The 21,995-nt window shown below is 36.8% G+C and overlaps 1 protein-coding gene across 3 annotated transcripts in view; it reads left to right on the top strand.

Annotated features, from left to right (window-relative positions):
- The window catches only part of ZFAND3 (zinc finger AN1-type containing 3), a 316,031-nt gene that overhangs the window by 105,099 nt on the left and 188,937 nt on the right, over positions 1–21,995 (top strand). For 2 of the 3 annotated variants that reach the window (XM_089917979.1, XM_022581805.3), the window contains exon 2: positions 10,477–10,517. In XM_089917979.1, the coding sequence (XP_089774105.1) occupies positions 10,490–10,517 (28 nt within the window). In that variant the 5' untranslated portion in view covers positions 10,477–10,489. Of the gene's footprint in view, positions 1–424; positions 5,763–10,476; positions 10,518–21,995 lie in introns of those variants that run through there. The other variant, XM_022581806.2, reaches the window with a different exon arrangement.

Below are 21,995 nucleotides of genomic sequence, written 5' to 3'. Positions count from 1 at the left end.
ATATATAGCCTAGAAATAATGGAGAGTTTAGTAATTCTTATTAGATTATATATGATTGTATTATTGTGTGATCATAGATTCATAGAATGTCAGAGGTCACTGGTTTAAGAAACTCATTTTGTTTTAATGGATGAGAAAACACAAACCTGAGGTTACACATTCAAGACAGGCCCTTTCCTCTCAGGTCACTGTTCTTACCACTTACCCCTGTGGCAGCCTGTGTTTTTATTCTGATGACAAGATTATTAAAGCATTTACAATAGTAGGAAGGTTATAAAGTAAGACATTAGATATTAATGTTTTTGAGGTTTGGGAGGCAGTGAAACATGACACACAAAGAAGCAGTGGAACCTCTTGTGATCATAGAACAGGGATACTTTATCTTACTGAGGCAGAGACAGAAAAGATGTACTCTTGAGTTTCCTTCTAGCTCTTTCTCTTTTTCTGCTGGGGGTTTTAACTGCTCAGGTTGATTACATGGAGAATTTTCTTTTGCAGACTTTAGGCAATCTTGTATTTTGTGGTGAATGACTAAAATAGTCAGGAAATGGAAATTTTAAACTTTGAACTTTCTTCCTTTTCACTGAGCATTGGACTGGGAATAAGGAGAGCAATTTCTTTTCTGTTGTCACCTTTCATCCATTTCTCATCTAGATTCATGGTAGGTATGATACCAACCCTTTCACCTGCCCCAACCCCCACTCCCCCCGCCCCAAGAATATCCTGGTAGACTGATGTAATATATGAAATGTTTAGAATTTGAACAAAATGAAAGGTGCTATTGAAGTACAGAAGGCATTTTTTTGATGTCAGTGACAGTAACTGCACATTAAAAATTTTTTGTTTGTATACTGCTGGATATTACTTTCTCTTCCTCCATATTTAGTGGATACTCTTTTGGTACCTGAGTCTTAACTGAATGACATGAACTGAAATGTTACATCTTGTAGATGTCTTTTTACCTGGATGTTTTCCAGCTGTTAGAAGCACCTTGTGCTTTTCTTTCTTAGCTGTACAGTACCTGTGTTAGCCTGTTTATTAACCTTGCAGCTTGAACCCTTGTAACTATCATCTCCCAGATTTATGTCTCATTTTCTGACAAAGAAAGATCTAATAATGTGTTAGGTTTACTTTTCATCTTTTATTAAAATTATCCCGTGTTTGATCTGATTTTCCTTAAATATGGATAAGTGAATGCCTCTGTTTGCAAGCCTAAATTGCCTTAATAATAAGAGTAGATAAATGCACACTTCATCAGGATGAAGCAGAAATGTTTGTCACTTGGGTAGGACAGGTACATATATAATTCTTCAGTAGTTTTTATGTAATGATGGTTGCAAAGATGATGGAAAATGCAAGGCTCACTATTTTTTCTTAGAAGAAGTGGTTCTTTTGTATAATTATTAACCCATTATGGAAGTTTCATAGCCAGTTAATTATTTTGATCACTATTCAGGTGAAAACACTCTGACTTCCATAACTGTAGTGTCTCCTAACCTTCACCTATTTGCAGCAGCACCATGGCTAGCCAGGAGAAAAATAAGGACAGGGAATACCTCACTATTCTCTCTCTCTTAAATTTTCTGTTCTCAATTTAATTCTCAAGTATTTGTTTCTATACCAAATGGTTGGGAAATCTTCTGTGTATTGTTTTCAGAGCAACATAAAGAATTCCTTTTGTAATGAACCAGTAATAGTACCTAATGTGGTGTAGAATTTTAAAAATTGTTTTTTGTACCAATAATACTTTATTGAGCTATAATTTATATACAGTAAAATTCACAATCTTATATATATAATATAGTGAATTTCGACAAATATACACACTTATGTAGTCACCACCAGATCAAGATACAGAGCATTTGCATCACTCCAGAAAGTTCACTCCTTTGATGTACAGTTCTAAAAAACTTCCGATAAAATGGATAGGAATAGGGCTTCCCTGGTGGCGCAGTGGTTGAGAGTCCGCCTGCCGATGCAGGGGACGTGGGTTCTTGCCCTGGTCCGGGAAGATCCCACATGCCACGGAGCGGCTGGGCCCGTGAGCCATGGCCGCTGAGCCTGTGCTCCGCAATGGGAGAGGCCACAACAGTGAGAGAGGCCCGTGTACCGCAAAAAAAAAAAAAAAATGGATAGGAATAACTTAGGGGAAAAGTTTAATACTCAGCTCGTATGCAGTTTCTTTAAGTAACTGGACAGCAGTGAGCTTAGTCTTCTTTTTTCCCCTGCTGTTTTCTCTACTATAAAAGTGAATTCTGCTGAGCATTATTTTCCTGCAATACAGGGTTTGAATTTCCTAAAATACTACGTATATTTGAAAATGAAGAGATCCAGATATAAGGCATTTCTCCATCTTCTCAATAAGAAAAAGAAGTGTTTTGGTCAACATAAATATAGAAATTTTTAGGGGTATAGACGAAATAATTAAAATGTTAAATAGTTAATTATAATAATTGCATATATATATTTAAAAAATCTTTTCTTTAACTTTTTCATTTTGAGATAATTTAGATTTACATGCAATTGTAGAAAAAGAATAATACAGAGAGATCTCCTATATTCTTCTCTCAGTTTACCCCAGTAGTAATTGCACATGCATATTTAAGAATAGGTTATACTATCAAATTCCATGTATTTGAATTTATTCCTAATATACATTTAAAGATATTACTTTCCCACAGTCATTTTATGAAACAGTTATTTGAATGCTCCACACCTTCACAGCCATGAATGTCTTTAATATTTATTTACCGAAACCACATTTAAAGGTATTGGCCCAGTTTTTCAGTTATTTACTTCCTTACAAGTTGTTTGAGATATGGAGCATTTAAAAAATCTATAAATGTTGCTCTCTGTAAGTTTTATCTGAAGCCACAGAATTCATTCATATAACATTAGGAGAATTGCCATCATTTTGATGTTATTTGTGATCTTCCTAACTTTCCAAGGTTTTTTTTATTGCATTTCTTTCTAAATGATCTTCAGAGGCCTTTTTCAGGTGGCAGCTACCTCTTGTAATTGTGACATCACACTCCAGGAATAAGTACTTAATCTGTGTTTAAATCTGTATTTTACTCCCTTTTGAAACTTGTTTGGTGTAATAACTTTGACAAAGCATCCAGCGCTAGTGTTGTGTGATGTTTTTCCAGACTTCAGTGTTTATGCCCAGAGATGAGAACTTCACTGTCTTGCCCCTTTCACAGACTCTGACTGGATGGACGTCCCTGGGAGTTTGATTCCATTGGTAGGGTCTTACTCTTTAGGAATCCCAAATGCCATTTCCCTGGGCATGACTGCTCGCTTGGAGTTTTCACTTCAAGGTTTTTGGGAAGCTTTTTCTTTTTTTTCTTTCTCCCCTGTTTGTATTTAATATAAAATTATTGGTGCCTACTTCAAAAGTAAGGATTCAATTGTAAAGCAATTCCTGCTTCTTGAAGGATAATTTTAGGGAAGAAAACCTTTCCTTATGTTTGGGCATATATGGTAAGACAGCTGCAGCCACTGTATACAGTATGTGTTAGAATTGATAGGGTCATTAAGTTTCTCTTATGTGGAAAAATTATTTGCCATTTTAATTCAGTTCATTGTATTTTTTTCTCCTGCATTTCTACAAAGGATTTATGATTTAATATTTCTTCTTCTTTTTATCAGTTTATTGATGGCCATGCCTCATCTTGTTTTAATCGTTAGGTAGTGCTGGGCTAACCTTTTAGTAATGTGTACAGGGCCACAGATGATAATGTGACTTGTTTTACATCTGTATATCTTTTTAGTGCAGGGACTTAAAACAAAGAAAACCAGAGGTGTATGCTCTGTCCTTCCTGTCCTTGAATTTGGGTATAAAATGTTAAGACACGGTTCATTACAGTACCCTACCTGGAATCTAAATTATTACAGTGAAATTAGCTTTTAAAGTAGCATGACCCATATTGCTTACATTCCAGCAACTAATCCCCCTTAATAACAACTCCGTCTTTTCCTTTGTAATATTCCCTTAAAAAGAAAACTTTGTAGATATTGTCTGAATGATTTAGAGTGATGTATAACAATTCAGACAGGCTGGATGCACTGTCGAAAGCCTCCTTTGTCATTGCCTGCTAGGATGTCATCTGTTTGAACTGGCCTTTTTCTTGTTTGCCTGGGGTGAGCAAAGAGTGATGCTTTAGTAGAGTTGTGCTGCTTTCTAGCTGTTGTGGGAAGTTAAGAAAGACTTTCTGGGCTTAACGTGTATGAGGTGGCACGTGGATTGTTACTAGTCTTTAATCATCTAATCTTACTTCTAAGGTGACTGGAATGGTTTTTAGAGTGGAGGAGGCATTGTGGTTTGTTTTATTCCTTCTCTTCCTTTGCATGTATATGCACATCCCTGCCCAGCTCCCCTCTCCTTCCTCTGGATTGTTGAAGGAGATTGAATTAGGAAATGTGACTCGTTGGTTTTTACAGATTGGTTTTCTTCATTAAGAAGGAAATCCCTGTGTAGTCTAGGTTTTTAAAAATGTTATGATCCATGCCTTACCTAGAGAAATTTAGGGTGGAATGGCTGGAATGGCTTGGCATAGTTATGTATTGGTATTTTTGTTTTTCCTTTTGACTCCTCTTTATTTTTTTGTGCCTCAGTTTCCTCCTCACTGATATGATGACAGGGTTTTTTCTATTTCCATATTTGTATTAAAATATTTGGTGGGGGGACCTGGCATGTATGCGTTTTTCTGAGTGCTGAGAGTTAGTAGTGTTGTATGAATGTCAAGAAAATGCTGTAAATAAAATGTCTTTAGAATTCTCAGAAATTAGGAATGTTCTTTTAATTCCTTGAGACAAACTAGCTGGAAGATTAATTGATTTTTCATTAAAAAATTAATATCCTTCAGAATTAGAATTTTTTTTAATTTCAGAAGAAAACACATGATTAAAGCAGGATAACCATTTCTCCCATTAAACAAAGATTTGAAATTAATTCTTTACTTAATGTTGGTGGGAGTGTATTAAAAAAAATACTTTCAGATGCTTTTGATGAGTGTAAATTGGTAGAACTCATCTGGGAAGTAATTTGGCAGTATTTACCAAATCATACTTTTTCATCTCAGTAATTCTCCTTTCCAGAGTCAGTTTTAAAGAAAGTTACCAGCCAAAGATCTATGACCAAAGACTTATGTCCAAAAATGCTCATTATAGCAATATTTATAATAGAAAAAATCTGGGGAAAAGATTAAACATTCAACAGTAAGAGAGTGACTATAGTGTTAGTATGTAATGGACTATTACAGAGCAACAAGAATATTTTTGGAGAATATTTAATGATATGGGAAATATCACTAAACATAAATATAAAATGAAATTTACATATTTTAATTATATATTTTTGGTGAATTTTGTATTTTATATATACAAAAGAAAATATGCAATGTGTATGTTATAAAGCATACATGTGAACATACCACACAACTTTACCAGTACTGTTAATATAATAAATTCTTATTACATATATCCATAAAGATAAAAAGGCATTATTTCAGAATGTTAACAATTCTTATGTTTGGAAGAAGGATTATGAGTGATCTTTGGCTTTTGCTTAAATGCTTCTGTTCTTTTTCTAAATTTTGTACAAGGGACATGTATTTTCAAAACCAGAAAATATCACTGAACATTATTTATTGAAAGAAGAAAAAAATTTAAGCTGGATTCTTTGCAACTCCATCTCATGGGAAAGAAAATTCTGAAAGTGTCTGCCACCTGTTATCTCCTGAGTGACAAATCATGGCCAGGTACAGAGGGTGGCATTATCTACCATTTATAGATATTACAGTGTGACAGAGCTCCTGAGAGATGACAGGCTGACAGCGACAGGAATTGTGGATGCCCTGTCTTCTAGGAGGTGTTTGAATGACCTTTACAAAATATATATTAAAAATTTACTTAGAATTTTCATGGTTCATGCCTTCAAGAGAGGATTCATTTCTTCACTTAAGTATTTATCGGGTGCCTGTTAAGTACCAAATGAGGGTCCAAGAGGGTATTTGCTCTTATGATACTTATATTCTGGCATTGAAGGATAGTCAACAAGCAAACAGGCCAGTGGTGAGGTATCAAAGAATGAGGTGTTGTGAACAGGAAGATGAGTGATTTAAATTGGGTGGTCAGGTGAAACCTACTGAGAAGGTTTGAACTAGGACCTGAGTGACAAGAAACAGCCAGTCCTACAATGATTTAAGAGTAGAGGGAACAGCATGAGCAAGAGCTCTGCAGTGCGTTCTAGAAACAGATAAAAAGGTGCGTATAGTTGAAGTGTGGTACGTGAGAGGAGCAAAAGACAGATCATGAGAGGACTTAAGGCTTTAGTTAACAAGTTTGAATTTCATACTAAGTGCCATAGGAGGGCTTCCCTGGCGGCACATTGGTTAAGAATCTGCCTGCCAACGCAGGCGACATGGGTTTGAGCCCTTGTCCAGGAAGATCCCACATGCCGGGGAGCAACAAGCCCGTGCTCTGCAACAAGAAAAGCCACCACAATGAGAAGCCTGCACACTGCAATGAAGAGTAACCCCCGCTCGCTGCGACTAGAGAAAGCTCGAGTGCAGCAATGAAGACCCAGTGCAGCCAAAAAAAAAAAAAAAAAAACCACTAAAATATAAATGCGACAGGAAATTGGCATTAAGAAAGAAAATAGTATGATACAACTTAAAAAAAAAAGATTACCCTGGCTGCTATGTGGAAAATCGTTGTCAAGGGTCAAGTATGGGAGTGGGAAGACCAGTAAAACGTCATTTACAGTGGCCTGTGTAAGAGCATGGTGGCCAGAGTAGAAGCATTGGCAAAGGAGAGAAGTAAATAGATTTAGGTCTATTTGAAAATAGAGCCAATGGATCTTGCTCAGTACTGTGCATGAGAGACTGCAGGAAAGAGGGAAATCAAGGTTGGTGTTTTGGATTTTGACTTGAGCAACTTGGAGGAAGCTGTTTGCTATTTATAAAGGTGGACAAAATGGGTCAGCGGGTTTTGGGGGAATATTGAATGTTCTAGTTTGAAATGTTGTGACTGAGCTGCATGTAAAGATGTCAAATAGGCAGTTAGATGTATGAGTTTGGAGCAAGGTGAAGAGGTTTGGGATGAAGGTAAACAATTGTGAGTCTTTAGTGTATAGACATAGTATTTAAAGCCATGGGACTGTGTGATATCACTAAGTTGGAAGTAGGGATAATGAGGACCCAAGTCCTGGGACCTCTAATTATAAGGCCTTGACAGTGGAGGAGGAGCCAGCAAAGGTGGCTAAGAGGGAGCTGTTATGTGGGAGGAAAATGGGGTGGAGGGTAGGGGTAGATTTGATCTTGGATCTGAGTGACAAGGCAAAAGTAGAGAGCTTCAAGAAGGATGGATCTAGTTGAATGGTGCTGAGAGAGAGGGAGTAAGATGAGATCAGGGTCATAACCCTGTGTATCAGTTTTCTGGGGCTGCAAATTACCACAAATTTGATGGCTTAAAACAACAGAAATATATACCCTTAAGTTTCTGGAGCCTAGAAGCCCCAAATCTGTCAGAACTGCCTTCCCTCCCGGGGGCTTTAGGGAAAAATCCTTTTCTTGCCTCTTGCTGCTTCCAGTGGCTGCTCCAGTATTCCTGGGTTTGTGACCACATTCCTCCAGTCTCTACCTCCATTTTCACATTGCCTTCTCTCTGTGTGTTTCCAAACTTTCTTTTCCTCTCACAAAAACACTTGTAATGCCATTTAGGGCCCACCTCAATAATACAGAGTAAGCTCAAAATCTTTAGCTTAATTCTTCTGCAAAGACCTTTTCCCCAAATAAGATAAATTCCGGGAATTGCAAATTTCAGGGATTAGGATTTGATATTTTTGGGCAGCCATTATTCAACCTACTAAACCTTGGTTTTAGAAACATGGTAGCCATTGGATATCTCAGTAAGAGCAATTTCCCTGGAGCATTGGAGATATAAGAGAATCATATCTACCTTTCATGCTTGTGGCCACATAGAGAACTCTATTTAGTCTACCCCAAGACTGTGCAGGTGGATCACACTGCGTTTTTTGGTGGTTGTATGCCTGTGGTTAGCTTCAAGATTTACATGTTGAACATGAGAAAGGAGCAAAGTTCTCAGAAGCCTCTGCCATTTTTTTCACGTTCAGTGTTACTGACATATGTGATCCAAGTTGGCATTACCAGTAGCTATTACTTCTATATCCAAAATCTGGTTCTTTCAGATTTAGACAACATCTCTGTTTTGATTAATAATATCAATATCTGTATTATTTCTTTTGTAACCTGATTGATGACTGTGTTGCTGAAAAGTTCTTACTCAGAAAGTAGAATAGATGTCATCTAGGTAATATATAGGTATAACGGGCATTTAAAATACATCAGCCATCTGAAGAGAGATAATGGCAAGTCGCTCTTGTATTTTGCCATTTTTTCTTACCAGCTTTGTGAAACACAGATGTTAAAACTGGCACACTTGGTGCCCAGCTGCCCTCAGTAATTCTCTGCAGGCTGTCCGTGATTCCTGCTGGATCATGGGGAGCAGCGGAGGATAAACAAGTTATCTCTGGCTCTCTGTGGCGCTGCATGGGCAAGAGATAGCGACCACATCAGGAAGAGGCCTTCCTCCCTGGGGGTAGTTCTAGCGACAAAGGAATTCCTTCATCCCCAGTTCTTCCTTGAGTTGGAACTGAAATGACTGGCAGCCTTGGGTCGCTTCCCTGTGTATATATATGTGTATTTGGAGGGTCGGGCAGTAGTTGTGCTTCCTCCAGATTAAAGGCTTTACTTTTTCCAGGAGCTGCCTTGATTACCGTAGATTAAATCTTGGTTGTGGGATCATTCTCCCAAACCACCAGAGTGTGTTCATATAAACTTCTGTATTGAGGCAGAGGCCCTAGTTTGGCATGGTGAAAACACAGGCTTTGGAATTAGACCAGGTTTATCTACTTACTAGTTCTGTAACTTCGGCAAGTTATATACCCTCTTGGAGACTCAGTTTCCTTATTGGTAAAATGGGGTCGAAGGCATGTGCTATTATGCTTACCACGTGGTAGGCTTGTAATAAATGTTAGATGCTACTGTTCATACATCTCTTTGTTTTTTTCATTTTTATTCATTTTGTTGATACTTAAATTTCCTTACTGCCTTTGATGTCTTTATATTAAGCAGACTTCTAAAGAAAGATCCACCTGTTAACATAGCATCTCTTTTGGGAAAGAGAACTAGTGACCCCCTCCTGCCTCCTCTCCCACCCACCCCCCCCTCATTTTATCACCCTATGACAATTACTGACAGCTAGATCTTGGGTCCCAGTACATTGGAAGACAATCATAGTCATCAGGGAATACTTCCCGAGGGAGGCTTTCATTAATTGTTAAATTAACTGTGGAGGGCAGAAGACTGTTGCCATATTCCATGTGTAGAAGTGGCTCTGGGAAGACTCAGATGTTGGGAGGGGAGTTGCTGAGGAATGAAGCTGTAGATAGGTCAGTTTACTCAAGAAAGAGTATTCTAGGAGGCTTTTGTAGTTAGGGTGGCCTTTGGAGTTAGCTCAGACCTTAGGTAAGATACCTCTGCAGTTAGTTCCCCAGCTGTGTGACCATGGGCAAGCTGCTCACCTGTTAAATGGGGCTGACTGTATGTCCTTGATTTCGAAGACCACTCAATTTAATAACACCTTGGAAGGAGGTGGCGGAAACAGTTCCTCATTAAATTATTCATCACTTGTAGCCAGTGGTATGATATTTCCTGGTTGTAGAAATGTTTATGTGATTTTTTTAAAAGGTGTATTTTACAAACGAAGCAATCTGGTAATGCCCAGTTTCAGGGATGTTGGGAAGATTAATAAGATAATGTATGTTAAGTGCCCATCCAAGTTAGTACTCAGTGAATTGTAGTTATTATTAACAGATGAAAGGACATGAAAAATAATTTGATTGGGAACATCTGAAGAAAGAATTTTAAATGGCAAGGTCATAATATGACCAGGATCTGAAATTGGACTGGAATGAGGGGAAAGAGGACAAAAGGTCAAGTAATATTATAGAGGTAATTGAGTGTGTAAATAAGGAGCAAGTTTTACCTCTTTACAGACAAAATTTTCCCTTTTTTAGTGATGAGTCTGTGGTGTATGTTCTAATGTAAACAGAGGGAATGTGGCAATCATGTGGCATAAATTCACTCCTCTGTTATCTTCTGGGCATATTACAGTATTCCTCAACTTGCCCCATATAAGCTGCTAGTCACAAAAAATAAAGCATTGACTAACTCACAGATAACAAACAAAAAACATTTTATTTTTGTTGTTTTGTTTTTGTTTTGTTGTGGGGGAGGGTGGCTGGCTGGTTAGGGACTTCTCATTAGTTTATTAGTTCAGTTGCCTGGCCAGGAAATTCTTTGCCTATGTTTCGAACATCTTTATGTTTTGATTAGAGTGATAACTGAATTTTTAGCTCTTCTTTCTTTTCTTTCTTTCTTTTTGCCCCAGGTCCAGCAAGACTATGAATCTCTGTTCCAAATGCTTTGCTGGTAAGTGCAGAAAAAGGGTTTTAAATTTAATTTTCTTCTTTTGGTTGTTTTTAAGACTGTCTAAATTATTTTAAGACTGTCTACCCTTTTTTGGGTTTATGCATGGGGTTTTATTTGCTTGTGTGTGAAAGCAGTTTCTCGTCGCTAAGTTGCTTCATATACTTGCTTAGGACTGTTGAAACAGTCTTCCCTGAGTGAAATGAAATCTTGTGTGTACTTGTACCAAACAAACTTTCCTCAGTTTACAGTTGTTGGCATATAGTGGAATTGTAAACACTTGTGTTGTAGTAGGGTAAAATATATATGTTCGTCTCTGATCTTGATTTGAATGATTAATGGTGAATGTTGCTTTTACCAATGAGAATACAAGAGAAAGAATATTTTCAGGTTGGAGTCAGGAAGAGAATAATGCTGAATTAGGCTTTCTAATCCAATCCCTCAATGAAATCACCTTGGGTAAGTCACTTAATCTCTTTGGGCATTAGATTCATCATTTGTAGCATGAAGGGCTTAGGCTTGATGTTTGCCAAGGGCCTTTTCCACCCCCTAAATGCTGATTGGTTGACTCCTTGAATTATGACTCCTTAATGAAGTTAAAACCTTCAGGTGTTTTTTTTTTTTTTTTTAAAGAGCTTCACATCTAATGATCTTATGTAAAATAACTAAGTCTTACTAATTAGGATATGTTTAAGTTTCATTCTTTATTACTTTTTATTACTTTATTGTTTTGTTTAAGACAAACCTGGACACAAGTTAAAGTGGTAAGGACAGATTTTAATCAGTAATATACCGCTGCAGTAGGGAAAAGGGGACTTGTGCAGAGGGAAATGGGCATTTTAAAGGGAGAATGAAGGAGTAGGGGAGGGGCTGCTAGCTTGGCTCAGTATAATCAGGGGAGTAGAAAAATCACAAAGGATTGGTTATTGTAGTTGAGACTGGCAGGGTGTGTTAGTTGACAGTTATTGAAGTTAGGAAAGTTAGGATTTTATCCTCCTACAGAGATAGAGATTGAGACCCTGTTCTTCCTGATGGTTACATTTAAAGGAATGGCTTTCATGTCCTTGAGAAAGACACTCCTGAGTGATAGAGTTGTAGGAGATACACATATACATCTCAAAGGGACAGAGGAAGGGTTCACAATTTTAAACCGTTTTTCGTAAATGCTCTAAGATAGGGTAGTCGGGGCCTATAGTCAGCTGTTTGTTGGAACAAATCTTAAATTCTTTTGGCAGCTTTGAGCTTTCTCAGACAGGCACTTGAAGAGGGACTAGGATCACCCTAGGGAAGGGGCCTTAAGCTGTCTGAAAACTGTGTTAGTGGTTGTTTAAATCTGTTAATGTGGGGGGATATGAGTGTATAAAATCATTTGTGTTGGGAGTCGGTAGTTTTTTTAGGTCAAGGTTGAGGCCTGGTAGAGAAGAGGGCTCAGAGGAGCCTAGCTGGAATTTGGTCGAGGAGAGAATCTTTGGCAGTTTTCATCTTCTGTTCATTGTGCTATTTGGACAAGGAAATGATCATAGTGTAAGCTTTAGACCTTTATATTTATGCCACAACTAGGGGATAGGTTGATGGAGTTGGGAGGGCTGGGGAAGCTGGCAGTTTGTATCTGTTAAAGGTCTGGAATTTGTCAAATACTGTAGGTTTTTAAAAGAAAAAATACTGGTAAGTTTGGTTTTTATCCAGCTTTTAACAGAATCTCTGCCATGTTAAGTGAATGTATTGTGCTTTTCTTACTTTGCATATCTACCATTACAGATATGAAGAAATGCTTCCTCACTGATGAGAGTTTATATATATGTGTAGTAAAGATGAAGTAGCAATGAGAGAAAATGTATATTGTGTGTCTGTCTCCACATAGAACTAGTTCCCCCTGATAATTCAGTAAAGCATGCCTGTGGGAGAAGCCAGGCACCTGTGAGTCAGGTGGCTCACATCAGATACTCAAAGAACTGTCTCATGTCCCTAAATATAAAGTTAAAAATTAAGTATCAGCGAAGATAGTTCAGCCATGGTCTTTGCGTTTCTTTGGACTTGTTACAGTTTTATTTTCTATGGTTATCATTATTTATTGTATCTCTGGTGGTCTGTGTCCATTGACTCTTTACACAGCTTAGTTATTTTTGCTTTTAAAAATATTAAGAGGATATTTTCAAGTGTGTTAAGAAAATACTCTCTCCTTCTTTATCTTTGCCCCCACACTCCTGATTTCCCCACCATCAGTTGAAAGGAATGACTTGTAAGTAACGACCTGCTTGCTGAAGCAGCATTTTTGGTGTTCTTTTTGAAATTCAAGAGAAAAAAGATCATTGAACTTTAAAGATACATTTGTGCATTTTGTTTTTCTATGAAGATAGGGAGAGTATAGAAATGCATTGTAGCAGAGGCATGAGATGTGAAAGACAACATGAAGATTACTTTGGCCAAAGCCACTGTGATTTTAAATAGTCTTTTTAAAGTGTACAATGTACTTTAAAACGTGGAAAAATTAAAAATAGCTATTGTGTACCATTAGGTTAAAGAGATTTTTCAGGATTCCTTTTTAAAACTATGGTGGAAAAGTGAGTTTGTTATAACTTGTTTACATGAAATTGAATGAAATGAGTAAAAACATGTTTAAAGTCTTGTCTAGTTTTGGCTTTTCTACCCCCTTTATAATATTCTACCTGTCATGCTATTCTGTTTTTCATTAAACATTTCATAGTGTTTTTCGTATGACTTTACTAAAAGAATCAGTAAATATCTATATATCTATAATAGAAAGCAACAAAATTTCATGACATGGTACTAATAGTTATATTAGGATGATATAAACACTTACTGGTCGAAACACTACTTTTTAATGCAGTTTTTCAAACTGTGGGTATTGTGATTAATTAGTGGGTAGAGAAATCAATTTAGTGGGTCATGATCCACAATTAAAAATTGATTACAATAGAAAACAGTCTGAATGCATCACAGATATTAAGGGTAAGTATTGTTTGTAAAACTTTCGTTTGAGTTACACGTTATTTTCATGTATATGTGTAATGGGTTGTGATGTATGGTGGAGTATGGTTTAAAAAATTTAAAACCACCAAATTGCAGAAATTCACTGGAAAGCCATTGAGTTACTTGAGATCTCATTTTCTTTGCAGAATAGGGCATATTTCCTTTCTGTCTTTAGGCAAGGTGTTAACCAACTGATTTCTTGTGATCGTTGTTCATTCTGAGCTATTGACTTATTTGGATTATACGATTTTCTGTGTGAAAGCATGAACTAATCCCGATTGCCTACAGCTGTGTTAAGAAGATATCTGAAAGGTCAACCATAGCATCTAAAGGGTGGTCTTGCCTCTTAATGACCATAGAAATGCCTGGGGTATTATTTTCTGTTTGAGTGCAAACCCAAGTTTTGAATTTGTGAGTTTTAGATACCAACTGGTCTGGATATTTAGGGACATTTAGTACCAAATTCACAACGACCTCCTGTACTACTGTATTGAAGCCCAGCTATCATAAAGCAGTGCTTTTCACAGAATGGGTTTGCTAAATAAAAGTGTGTATGACAGAAACGTCAACCAGGATGGTCACAAGGTGGGGAAGGCAGAAATTTTAAAGAACTGACTGAAGTAACACCTCTAGCAATGTGGCATTATCTCTACCACCCTTGGAAATGCTTGCTGTGGGGGACAGAGGAGTCTGGTCACTAGGAAGTAGCTATAATCCATAGACCATTTTTTATACTTTATAAAGGAGTGAGCTTGAAGATAGGTCCCAAGGGATGGAAGATTCTTTGAGTAGCACTGATGACAGATGCTTATCAGAAGACAAACTTAACAAGTGCTCAGTGTAAAAAGAATCAGTTTGGTCTTGTGGACTTTTAGACTGTATGTATATGGTTTTTAATAATTTTCAGCAATTTCTTTAAAAAACGGACACTAAAATGTCTTATTTATTGACTGAAAAAAGTATTTAATTGAGAAATCAAAGTAAGCAATTTCTTTTTAAACTATAGACATGATCTGAACATACCGTTCCATTTAAGCCTAACTTTTAGGAAAGTTGCTATTCCATGATTCACATAAAATTGGAAAAATAAAGGAGGGATGATTATTCACAGTGCAAGAAGGTTTTTTTTTTTTTAAACCTTTTACAGAATGTTTCCTTTAAAAAGGAGTACTTTTAATGCATTACTATGTCGATTTATACAAAGACAAGAATAAGACTAGAAGAACTAAAGTGTGAGGAGTCTCTTGTCAGTTGAAGATTAATTAAAGCAGATAAAACATGGTTTTTAATTTTCTGAATGGTTATTTAATTTTCTGATGGTTATTTAATTTTCTGAAAATTAGTTTCAGTGTAACTTTTCAAATATGTGTATTTCTTAATGGAAAGATAGTTAAGCAAGCTTACCTTTGTTTCATGGTTAGTTGTACCTTGTGCCTTGTTAGTGGTGAAGAATATTGCAATAAATAAAGAAAATGATACATGTCATGTAGGAAGCATATTCTGGTAATGACTCTAGAGCTGTGTATTTGGTTTTGTAAGAATCTGTTTTCAGGTACCCATTCAAATGAGTGATCTTAGATGTTGACTTCTGATATTTAACATTGGAGAGAAATATGTTATTAGCCTTTGTCAGCTCGAGAAAATTATTAATTTTGTATAGTAATTTCATCTTCACTTTTATTATTTCTTGATATTATCTTATAGTTATTGTTTTAAACTTAAAATGGACTTTGGAGAAGCTTTAAGGGATCGAAATAGCTAGTATTAAAGCAAGATTTCATTTTCCTCATTGCTGCATACTTTGTGTCCAATCTGAAAATTACCAAGCTTGTTCATTGCTGTTTAATCTTCTGTATAAGTCCAAAGTGATTATTGAATAATAGAGTTTTGTAATTTATACTCTTAACATGCCATTAGGTTATTTGGGATTTTTTTTTCCTTTTAATGATAACATATGGGCATTAATTAAATGCTGATAAATAACATAGGGACATTAATTAAATGTTGATTGAAGCACGTGTTGTATATTGTTTTTAGTTAGACAACACATTATATAGTTGCATGGAATAAAGCTGGGTGAAGGTACGTGAAAAATTTAATTTTGGTAGTCTCAGAGTAGGAGTATTTGGGGGGGATTTTAATTAATTTTGATTTTGTCTATATGTTGAGACTTTTATTATTAATTAACTGTAAACATTATAAATTTTTAAAGAGTAAAGTGCATTCTACATATGTCTGACAGACTCCAGAAGTGGTTAGTTTCATTTTGGAATGAGCAAAATAAAGTTGGCTGTAGCTAGCAGCATAGGGAATCTCAATGTTGACATCCAGGGTAAGTGATACAGCAATGGTGGGCATAAGATGGAATGGTAAACCAAATGAAAACATTTTTCCTTGAGGTGACTTGAGTTTCATGGTAATTTCCAGAACAGGGCAGCATTCCCATTTCACAACAAGTAAACTAAAATGTTTCCTCATGAACCTGGAACTCTTACTGCTTTGGAGTTACACTCTAATTTCCTTTCTGCTTCCATTTCCTGTTAGAAGTTTGGACTGGAAGTGAAGTGTTAGAAGTTTGGAACAGAGTGAATCTGAAAATTTTAAGCACTTCTTGTAATGCATGTTTCCTTTTAGAAATTGTGGGAACCCCATATCCATTAAATAGTGTAAAACAAATAGTGTAAAAACAAACAAATAGTGTAAAACAAAACACCCACTCTAATGAGTCATTTTATATAGCATGTTGAGGGTTTGGGCAGTAGAGTAGAATCTGTATGCTTGTCATACCTTGATTTTTCAAATCACTTTTTCCCAGAAGAAAGGCAGCTGCTGCTCTTAAAATGAAGCATTTGAATAGGGTATTTATGTCTTTGTAATTCTGTTAACTTGATTACTGTTGTATACTCTTTGATTTCTTTAAAGCTGAAAATGGTTCTCCGAACCATTTTATGTCCATTGGTGGGTGTCTGTCTGGTGTGGGTGTCTGAAAATTCAGAATATTATAGTAAGTAATATAATAAACGTCCACAAGCCAACCCAGAATTAACGAACGTTTTGTCTTTTTTTTTGCTTTATAACATGTTTTAAAAGGGAACTAAAATCATATAGGTTTCTTTTACCCCAGTCATCCTCTTTCTACCTCGGAGATAATCATTATCTTTCTTATCTTTATATTTATACTTTTTTACTATGAATAGGTATTTATATAAACAATGTATGATTCTGTTTTTAATATGTGTAAGTGGTTTGTTACAGTACTTATTCTATAAACTTGTATTTTTTAAAATAATGCTTTTAGAAACTAATCATGTTGGGACTTCCCTGGTGCACAGTGGTTAAGACTCCGTGCTCCCAATGCAGGGGGCCTGGGTTCGATCCCTGGTCAGGAAACTAGATCACACATGCATGCCACAACTAAGAGTTCACATGCCACAACTAAGGAGCCCATGAACCGCAACTGAGGAGCCCGCCTGCTGCAACTAAGACCCAGTGCAACCAAATAAATAATAAAATAAATAAAATTTAAAAACAGAAGAAATTAATTATGTTGACACATGTTGCTCTAGTTCATGTTAATTATAGTTCATTAAATCTAGTTCATTATAATATTCTATTATAACAAATGTCTTAATGTACCCGAACAGTCTTAGTTTATGCTTTTTATATCAGTGAAATTAATAACATCCCTTTGTACTCCTCCTCAGTGTCCCAGTTTGGTTGATAAATTATTGGTCACCTTCATTATACATGCTCCAGTTTATCTAGTCCTCTGTTTGATGGACATATAAATAGTTTTCAACTACTGTTTTTATACCACAGTTTTAATAACCTCATGTTTTATCTATTTTTTTTTTAACACTTGAATATGTTGAGACTGTTTCTGTATTAGAAACCCTGTTCTTTGTGGTGTAGCTTCCTTGCTCTCAAATGAAAGCAACTCAGAGGCAGCAGGTCCTTAACTGATTAGCAAAGCTGAACTCTGGCAGCCCTTTCTGACCTCTTAGTCTATAGCACTTTGCTGTCTTACTAATAAGCATTCTTAAATTGTGTGGTTAATTATTATGTTAGTCAGGATAAATGAAGCAGTGTGTTGAAGATGATGTTGTTATGGAAATTATGTCAGAAATAATTGCTGCATTTCTAATGGGAAACAAAATGCTCAGTGCTTTAAGTAGCAGAAAGGCAACTTCTTTTAGGCCTTGAGTAGAAAAATTGTGACCGTGTGTCATTCTTAAGTGGAAGAAATTTAATAGTCATTGAGTCTTTTAAGATAGTTTGGCTCTGTTATTTGGCTTTATTTCTGCCCACATATTGGTCTAAAGCTGTGGACTCTGTAATGGTGCACAGGATTGTCCATTGAGGCATAAAGAGAAGATGTTAGAATTTCTACTAATACTTATTTTTGTCATTCTTCAAAAATTGTTGGTTTTTATAATGTATATAATCTTATTGCTATTAGTTTCCCAGAGTTGCCATAACAAATTACCACAAATTTGATGGCTTAAGACAACGGAAGTTTATCCTCTCAGAGTTCTGGAGGCCAGAAGTCTGAAATCAAGATATCAGCAAGCAGGGTTGGTTCCTTCTGAAGGGTCTGAGAGAGAATCCATTCCATGTCTCTCCTAGCTTTTGGTTTCTGCCAGCAATCCTTGGCATTCCTTGGCTTGAAGACACATTACTCCAGTCTACTGTTATTTTCACGTGGCTTTCTCTCCTGTGTGCCTCTGTCTTGTCTCAGGATGAGTGTCATTGGATTTAGGGCCCACCCTCATGTAGGGGATGATCTTATCTCAAAATCCTTAATTATATTTGCAAAGATCCTTTTTCCAAATAAGATTACATTCACAAGTTCCAGGTAGACTTTTTTCGGGGGAGGGGGTGGTTTTGTGAGGGGGCACAACATTTAATCCACTTCAGGAGTATATAACTATTTTTAAAACAAAAAGACATGTGAGAGGTATGTGCTCAAATTTTAAATTGATGGTGCTCTTCTGTGAAAGAGGCTTGGAGATCCCTAGTCCTGAGACCTGCTTAGGTTAGACGTGGTTGGCCCCTTTTCATGTAATAAAGTCAGCCCTCTACGACATGAAAAGTGATGAGTTCGATGCTAATGTTTCATGTTCTCAGTCTAATGCAAACTAAATCAAAATGATCACTTAGTTTTATGGGCTTCCTTTTAGGTTTGGTGGGAAAATGGGTAACAGGTAGACTCAGGAAAGCACCATGAGGCTTTTTTTGTGCTTCACTGGTCTTGACTCCACCATGCTACAGGTACTTAGAGTAGTTTTTTTTTTTTTTTTTTTTGGCTGCATTGGGTCTTCGTTGCTATGCACGGATTTTTCTCTAGTTGTGGCGAGAGGGGGCTACTCTTCGTTGTGGTGTGTGTGCTTCTCATTGCGGTGGCTTCTCTTGTTGTAGAGCACGGGCTCTAGGTGCGTGGGTTTCAGTAGTTGTGGCACATGGGCTCTAGAGCGCAGGCTCAGTAGTTGTGGCACACGGGCTTACTTGCTCCACAGCATGTGGGATCTTCCTGGACCAGGGATCGAACCCGTGTCCCCTGCTTTGACAGGCGGATTCTTAACCACTGTGCCACCAGGGAAGTCCCTAGAAGTCCCAGGGAAGTCTGGCTGTTTCCTTTGTGCTTGATTTAGAGGGTTATGGTAAGGTTGCTTTTTTATACTTTTCTTGGTTATAACCCCCTTACACTTAATTCTTAGTCTGCAGAAGGGGTGGTGGGAAAAATGATAGGCCATTAATGTATAGCTAAAATATGATCTTTAATGATACAAAATTTTATATCATTTAAAAGCCCCAACTGCTCAGCTGGGTCTTAGTGTGTAAAGTAGAACTAAGTGTATGTTAATTGTTTTAACTATTACCAAAGTTTTAAATTTCTTAATTTACTTTTTAGACGAAATACTGGCTATAGAGAAGAAAAAAATACCTTAACCCAAGACTTCCGGTTTGGAGAAAAACAACAAGGGTGCATAGTGTTAAAAGTGAATGCCAGGGCTTCCCTGGTGGCACAGTGGTTCAGAGTCCGCCTGCTGATGCAGGGGACAGGGGATCGTGCCCCAGTCTGGGAAGATCCCACATGCCGCGGAGCGACTAGGCCCATGAGCCATGGCCGCTGAGCCTGCATGTCCGGAGCTTGTGCTCCGCAACGGGAGAGGCCACAACAGTGAGAGGCCCGCATATGGCAAAAAAAAAAAAAAAAAAAGTGAATGCCAAAAAGAGGATACTTAAAATAGTAATGGAATAGGAATTACTGTTCGTAAAATAAGATGGAGGAAGTACATGGACAATTATATCTATGTTTTTAAAAAGGCAGTAGAATCCTGAAATGAAGTAATTGCAATAATAAGTAAGATTTTTGCAGTCCTTTTATACTATAAAGCCAATATTATCCCATTTGATCCTCACAACTTTGGCGATTTTGTATCTCCATATTACAGGTAAAGAAACTGCAGCTCAGATGGATTAAATAATGTTCCCAAGATTAAATTTTAAAGCAGAGAACTGAAATTTGATTTTAGGTGTTTACACACCAGTCCCAGTCTTCTACCACTATTTGATGTTGTCAGGAGTGAAGGTAGCTGGTGTAGATGGGGTTGTACTGTAAAAACCCTGCAAAGATGTAGCAGCGGCATTGTTTTGCATTTGTGTGTAGATTAGGGTTACACACTTTTCCTGTTCTCTTTTCTTTTATTTAGTTCAGTTGCAGTTTGTCTTTAGATATCACGGGAAGATCAGAGAAGCAGTGCTAGAAGCTTCACACAGTGGCTAATTTGGGAAAAGGTGTGCATGTGTGGTGTTTGTCTGACGCATTTTCTATTTTGGTGGTGAGATCTTCATTTCTTAATATCTTTCTTGTTCGTATAACTTTTAGCTCATTAACCTTGCTCTCTGCACTGCATAGTGATGCACTATTTCTAATTTAGTCTTCTGTTTTGCTTCTCAGAAGATTTTTTTAAAAATGTTTGGAGGTGTGATTTAATTGCAGGGCTGTTTTGCACATTGTCAGTGTGAAGGCAAAGATGAGTTTCATATTTAGACAGTGCAAGCTGCAGGTTTCATTTGTTAAACCTTCTTGTTGGTGTTCCCATTTTCTCATGTATGCATAATAGCGTTGGAAAAAAGTCTTGTTTTGTTGTATCCATATTTAAGCAACTTGGCTGAGTTATGGAAAAGCCTGTCCACTGCCTTGTGTATTTGCTCATTTGGAAACCTTGTATAGTTTATTGAGACACTAGTGATTTGTTCCCCAGCCTCCCTGTGGATTTTGTTCCCTATTACAATCTAATTCTACCTCCCTGTCCCGTACTCCTGCACGGTTAATTTGTACATTTCAGGGCAGTTTGTTTCATTGTGTGTTTTTGTAATCCAAACTGAATCTAACGAGCTATGTGCTTTAGGGACCTGGCTTCGCCTTGCCAATTAGAACAAAGTGGTTACTGAGAAAGAGCATGTTCTAAATAAAACATGGCACCTCCGAGTGGGACTGACACTCATTTGGGAGTAAAAGAGATGGTTTTAACTCTTTGACTCACAAAGAAGAGCCATTACTAAAGTTCAGCACTTTTTTGGGGGGAAAGAAAGGTAAATATTTACCTTCATTAAAAAATAGTTTTGTAAATTTCCTTATGGACCGAATAAATTTAAAAGTTTGTCATTTCAAATCCACTTTTTCTTCATGATCAAGACATGTTAGCAAAATTCTTTAAATTTCTGCAGACTAAATTCTGCTGCAGTTTCTAAGTTTTGAATTATTCATGTTTAGGAAGGTGAGGGTGTATAAAACTGTAGCTATATTCACCTCTTTATTTTTCTAAAAAGTCAAGTTTTCAATGTGATAGAGAACTCCCCCCCCAAAAAAATGATACTTGAAACTTATGAGAAAAATGTAAGATTTTGCCTTAGTGTATGAATGTTACTTTATTTTTAGGTGATAATAGAATTTTGAGCTATCAGTGACTTAAGACTATTTGGAATTTTAGCGGCACTTTCATCAAATATTTAAAGCACAAATGTCTTTGAATAGATCTTTATAGGCTGACAGTTTACTAATTCACTCCATAGGGAGACCCCTTTGTAAGTTGATTCAAATGTTGTATTTATATCTACACTAAAAAGAATAGAGTTCTGTTTTTAGCTGATGTATCACATAAACTCTAGAATTCAACATTGGCACAAGGAAAGCAATGAAGGTGCTTGATTTTTTTTTTCTGTTTTCCATAGGACATGATTTGAACGAAAAAATAGCACTTTATCAAAAGCTTGGAAATATAAACACCAAGGGGAAAGTTGTACATATAAAGACTGATAATGGGTTTAGACAACATTTTAACATTTATTAACATATACACGCAAGGGAGAACAAGAGGAATATATTTCTATGGAATAATTCAGTTAAAAAGTATAGGGGGCTTCCCTGGTGGCGCAGTGGTTGAGAGTCCGCCTGCCAATGCAGGGGACACGGATTCGTGCCCC

This window comes from Delphinapterus leucas, chromosome 10, assembly GCF_059928025.1.
Source record: "Delphinapterus leucas isolate spDelLeu-1000000601 "Yukka" chromosome 10, BTC_Dleu_Yukka2, whole genome shotgun sequence".
Lineage (NCBI taxonomy): Eukaryota > Metazoa > Chordata > Mammalia > Artiodactyla > Monodontidae > Delphinapterus > Delphinapterus leucas.
This window is presented reverse-complemented; position numbering and strand designations above follow the sequence as displayed.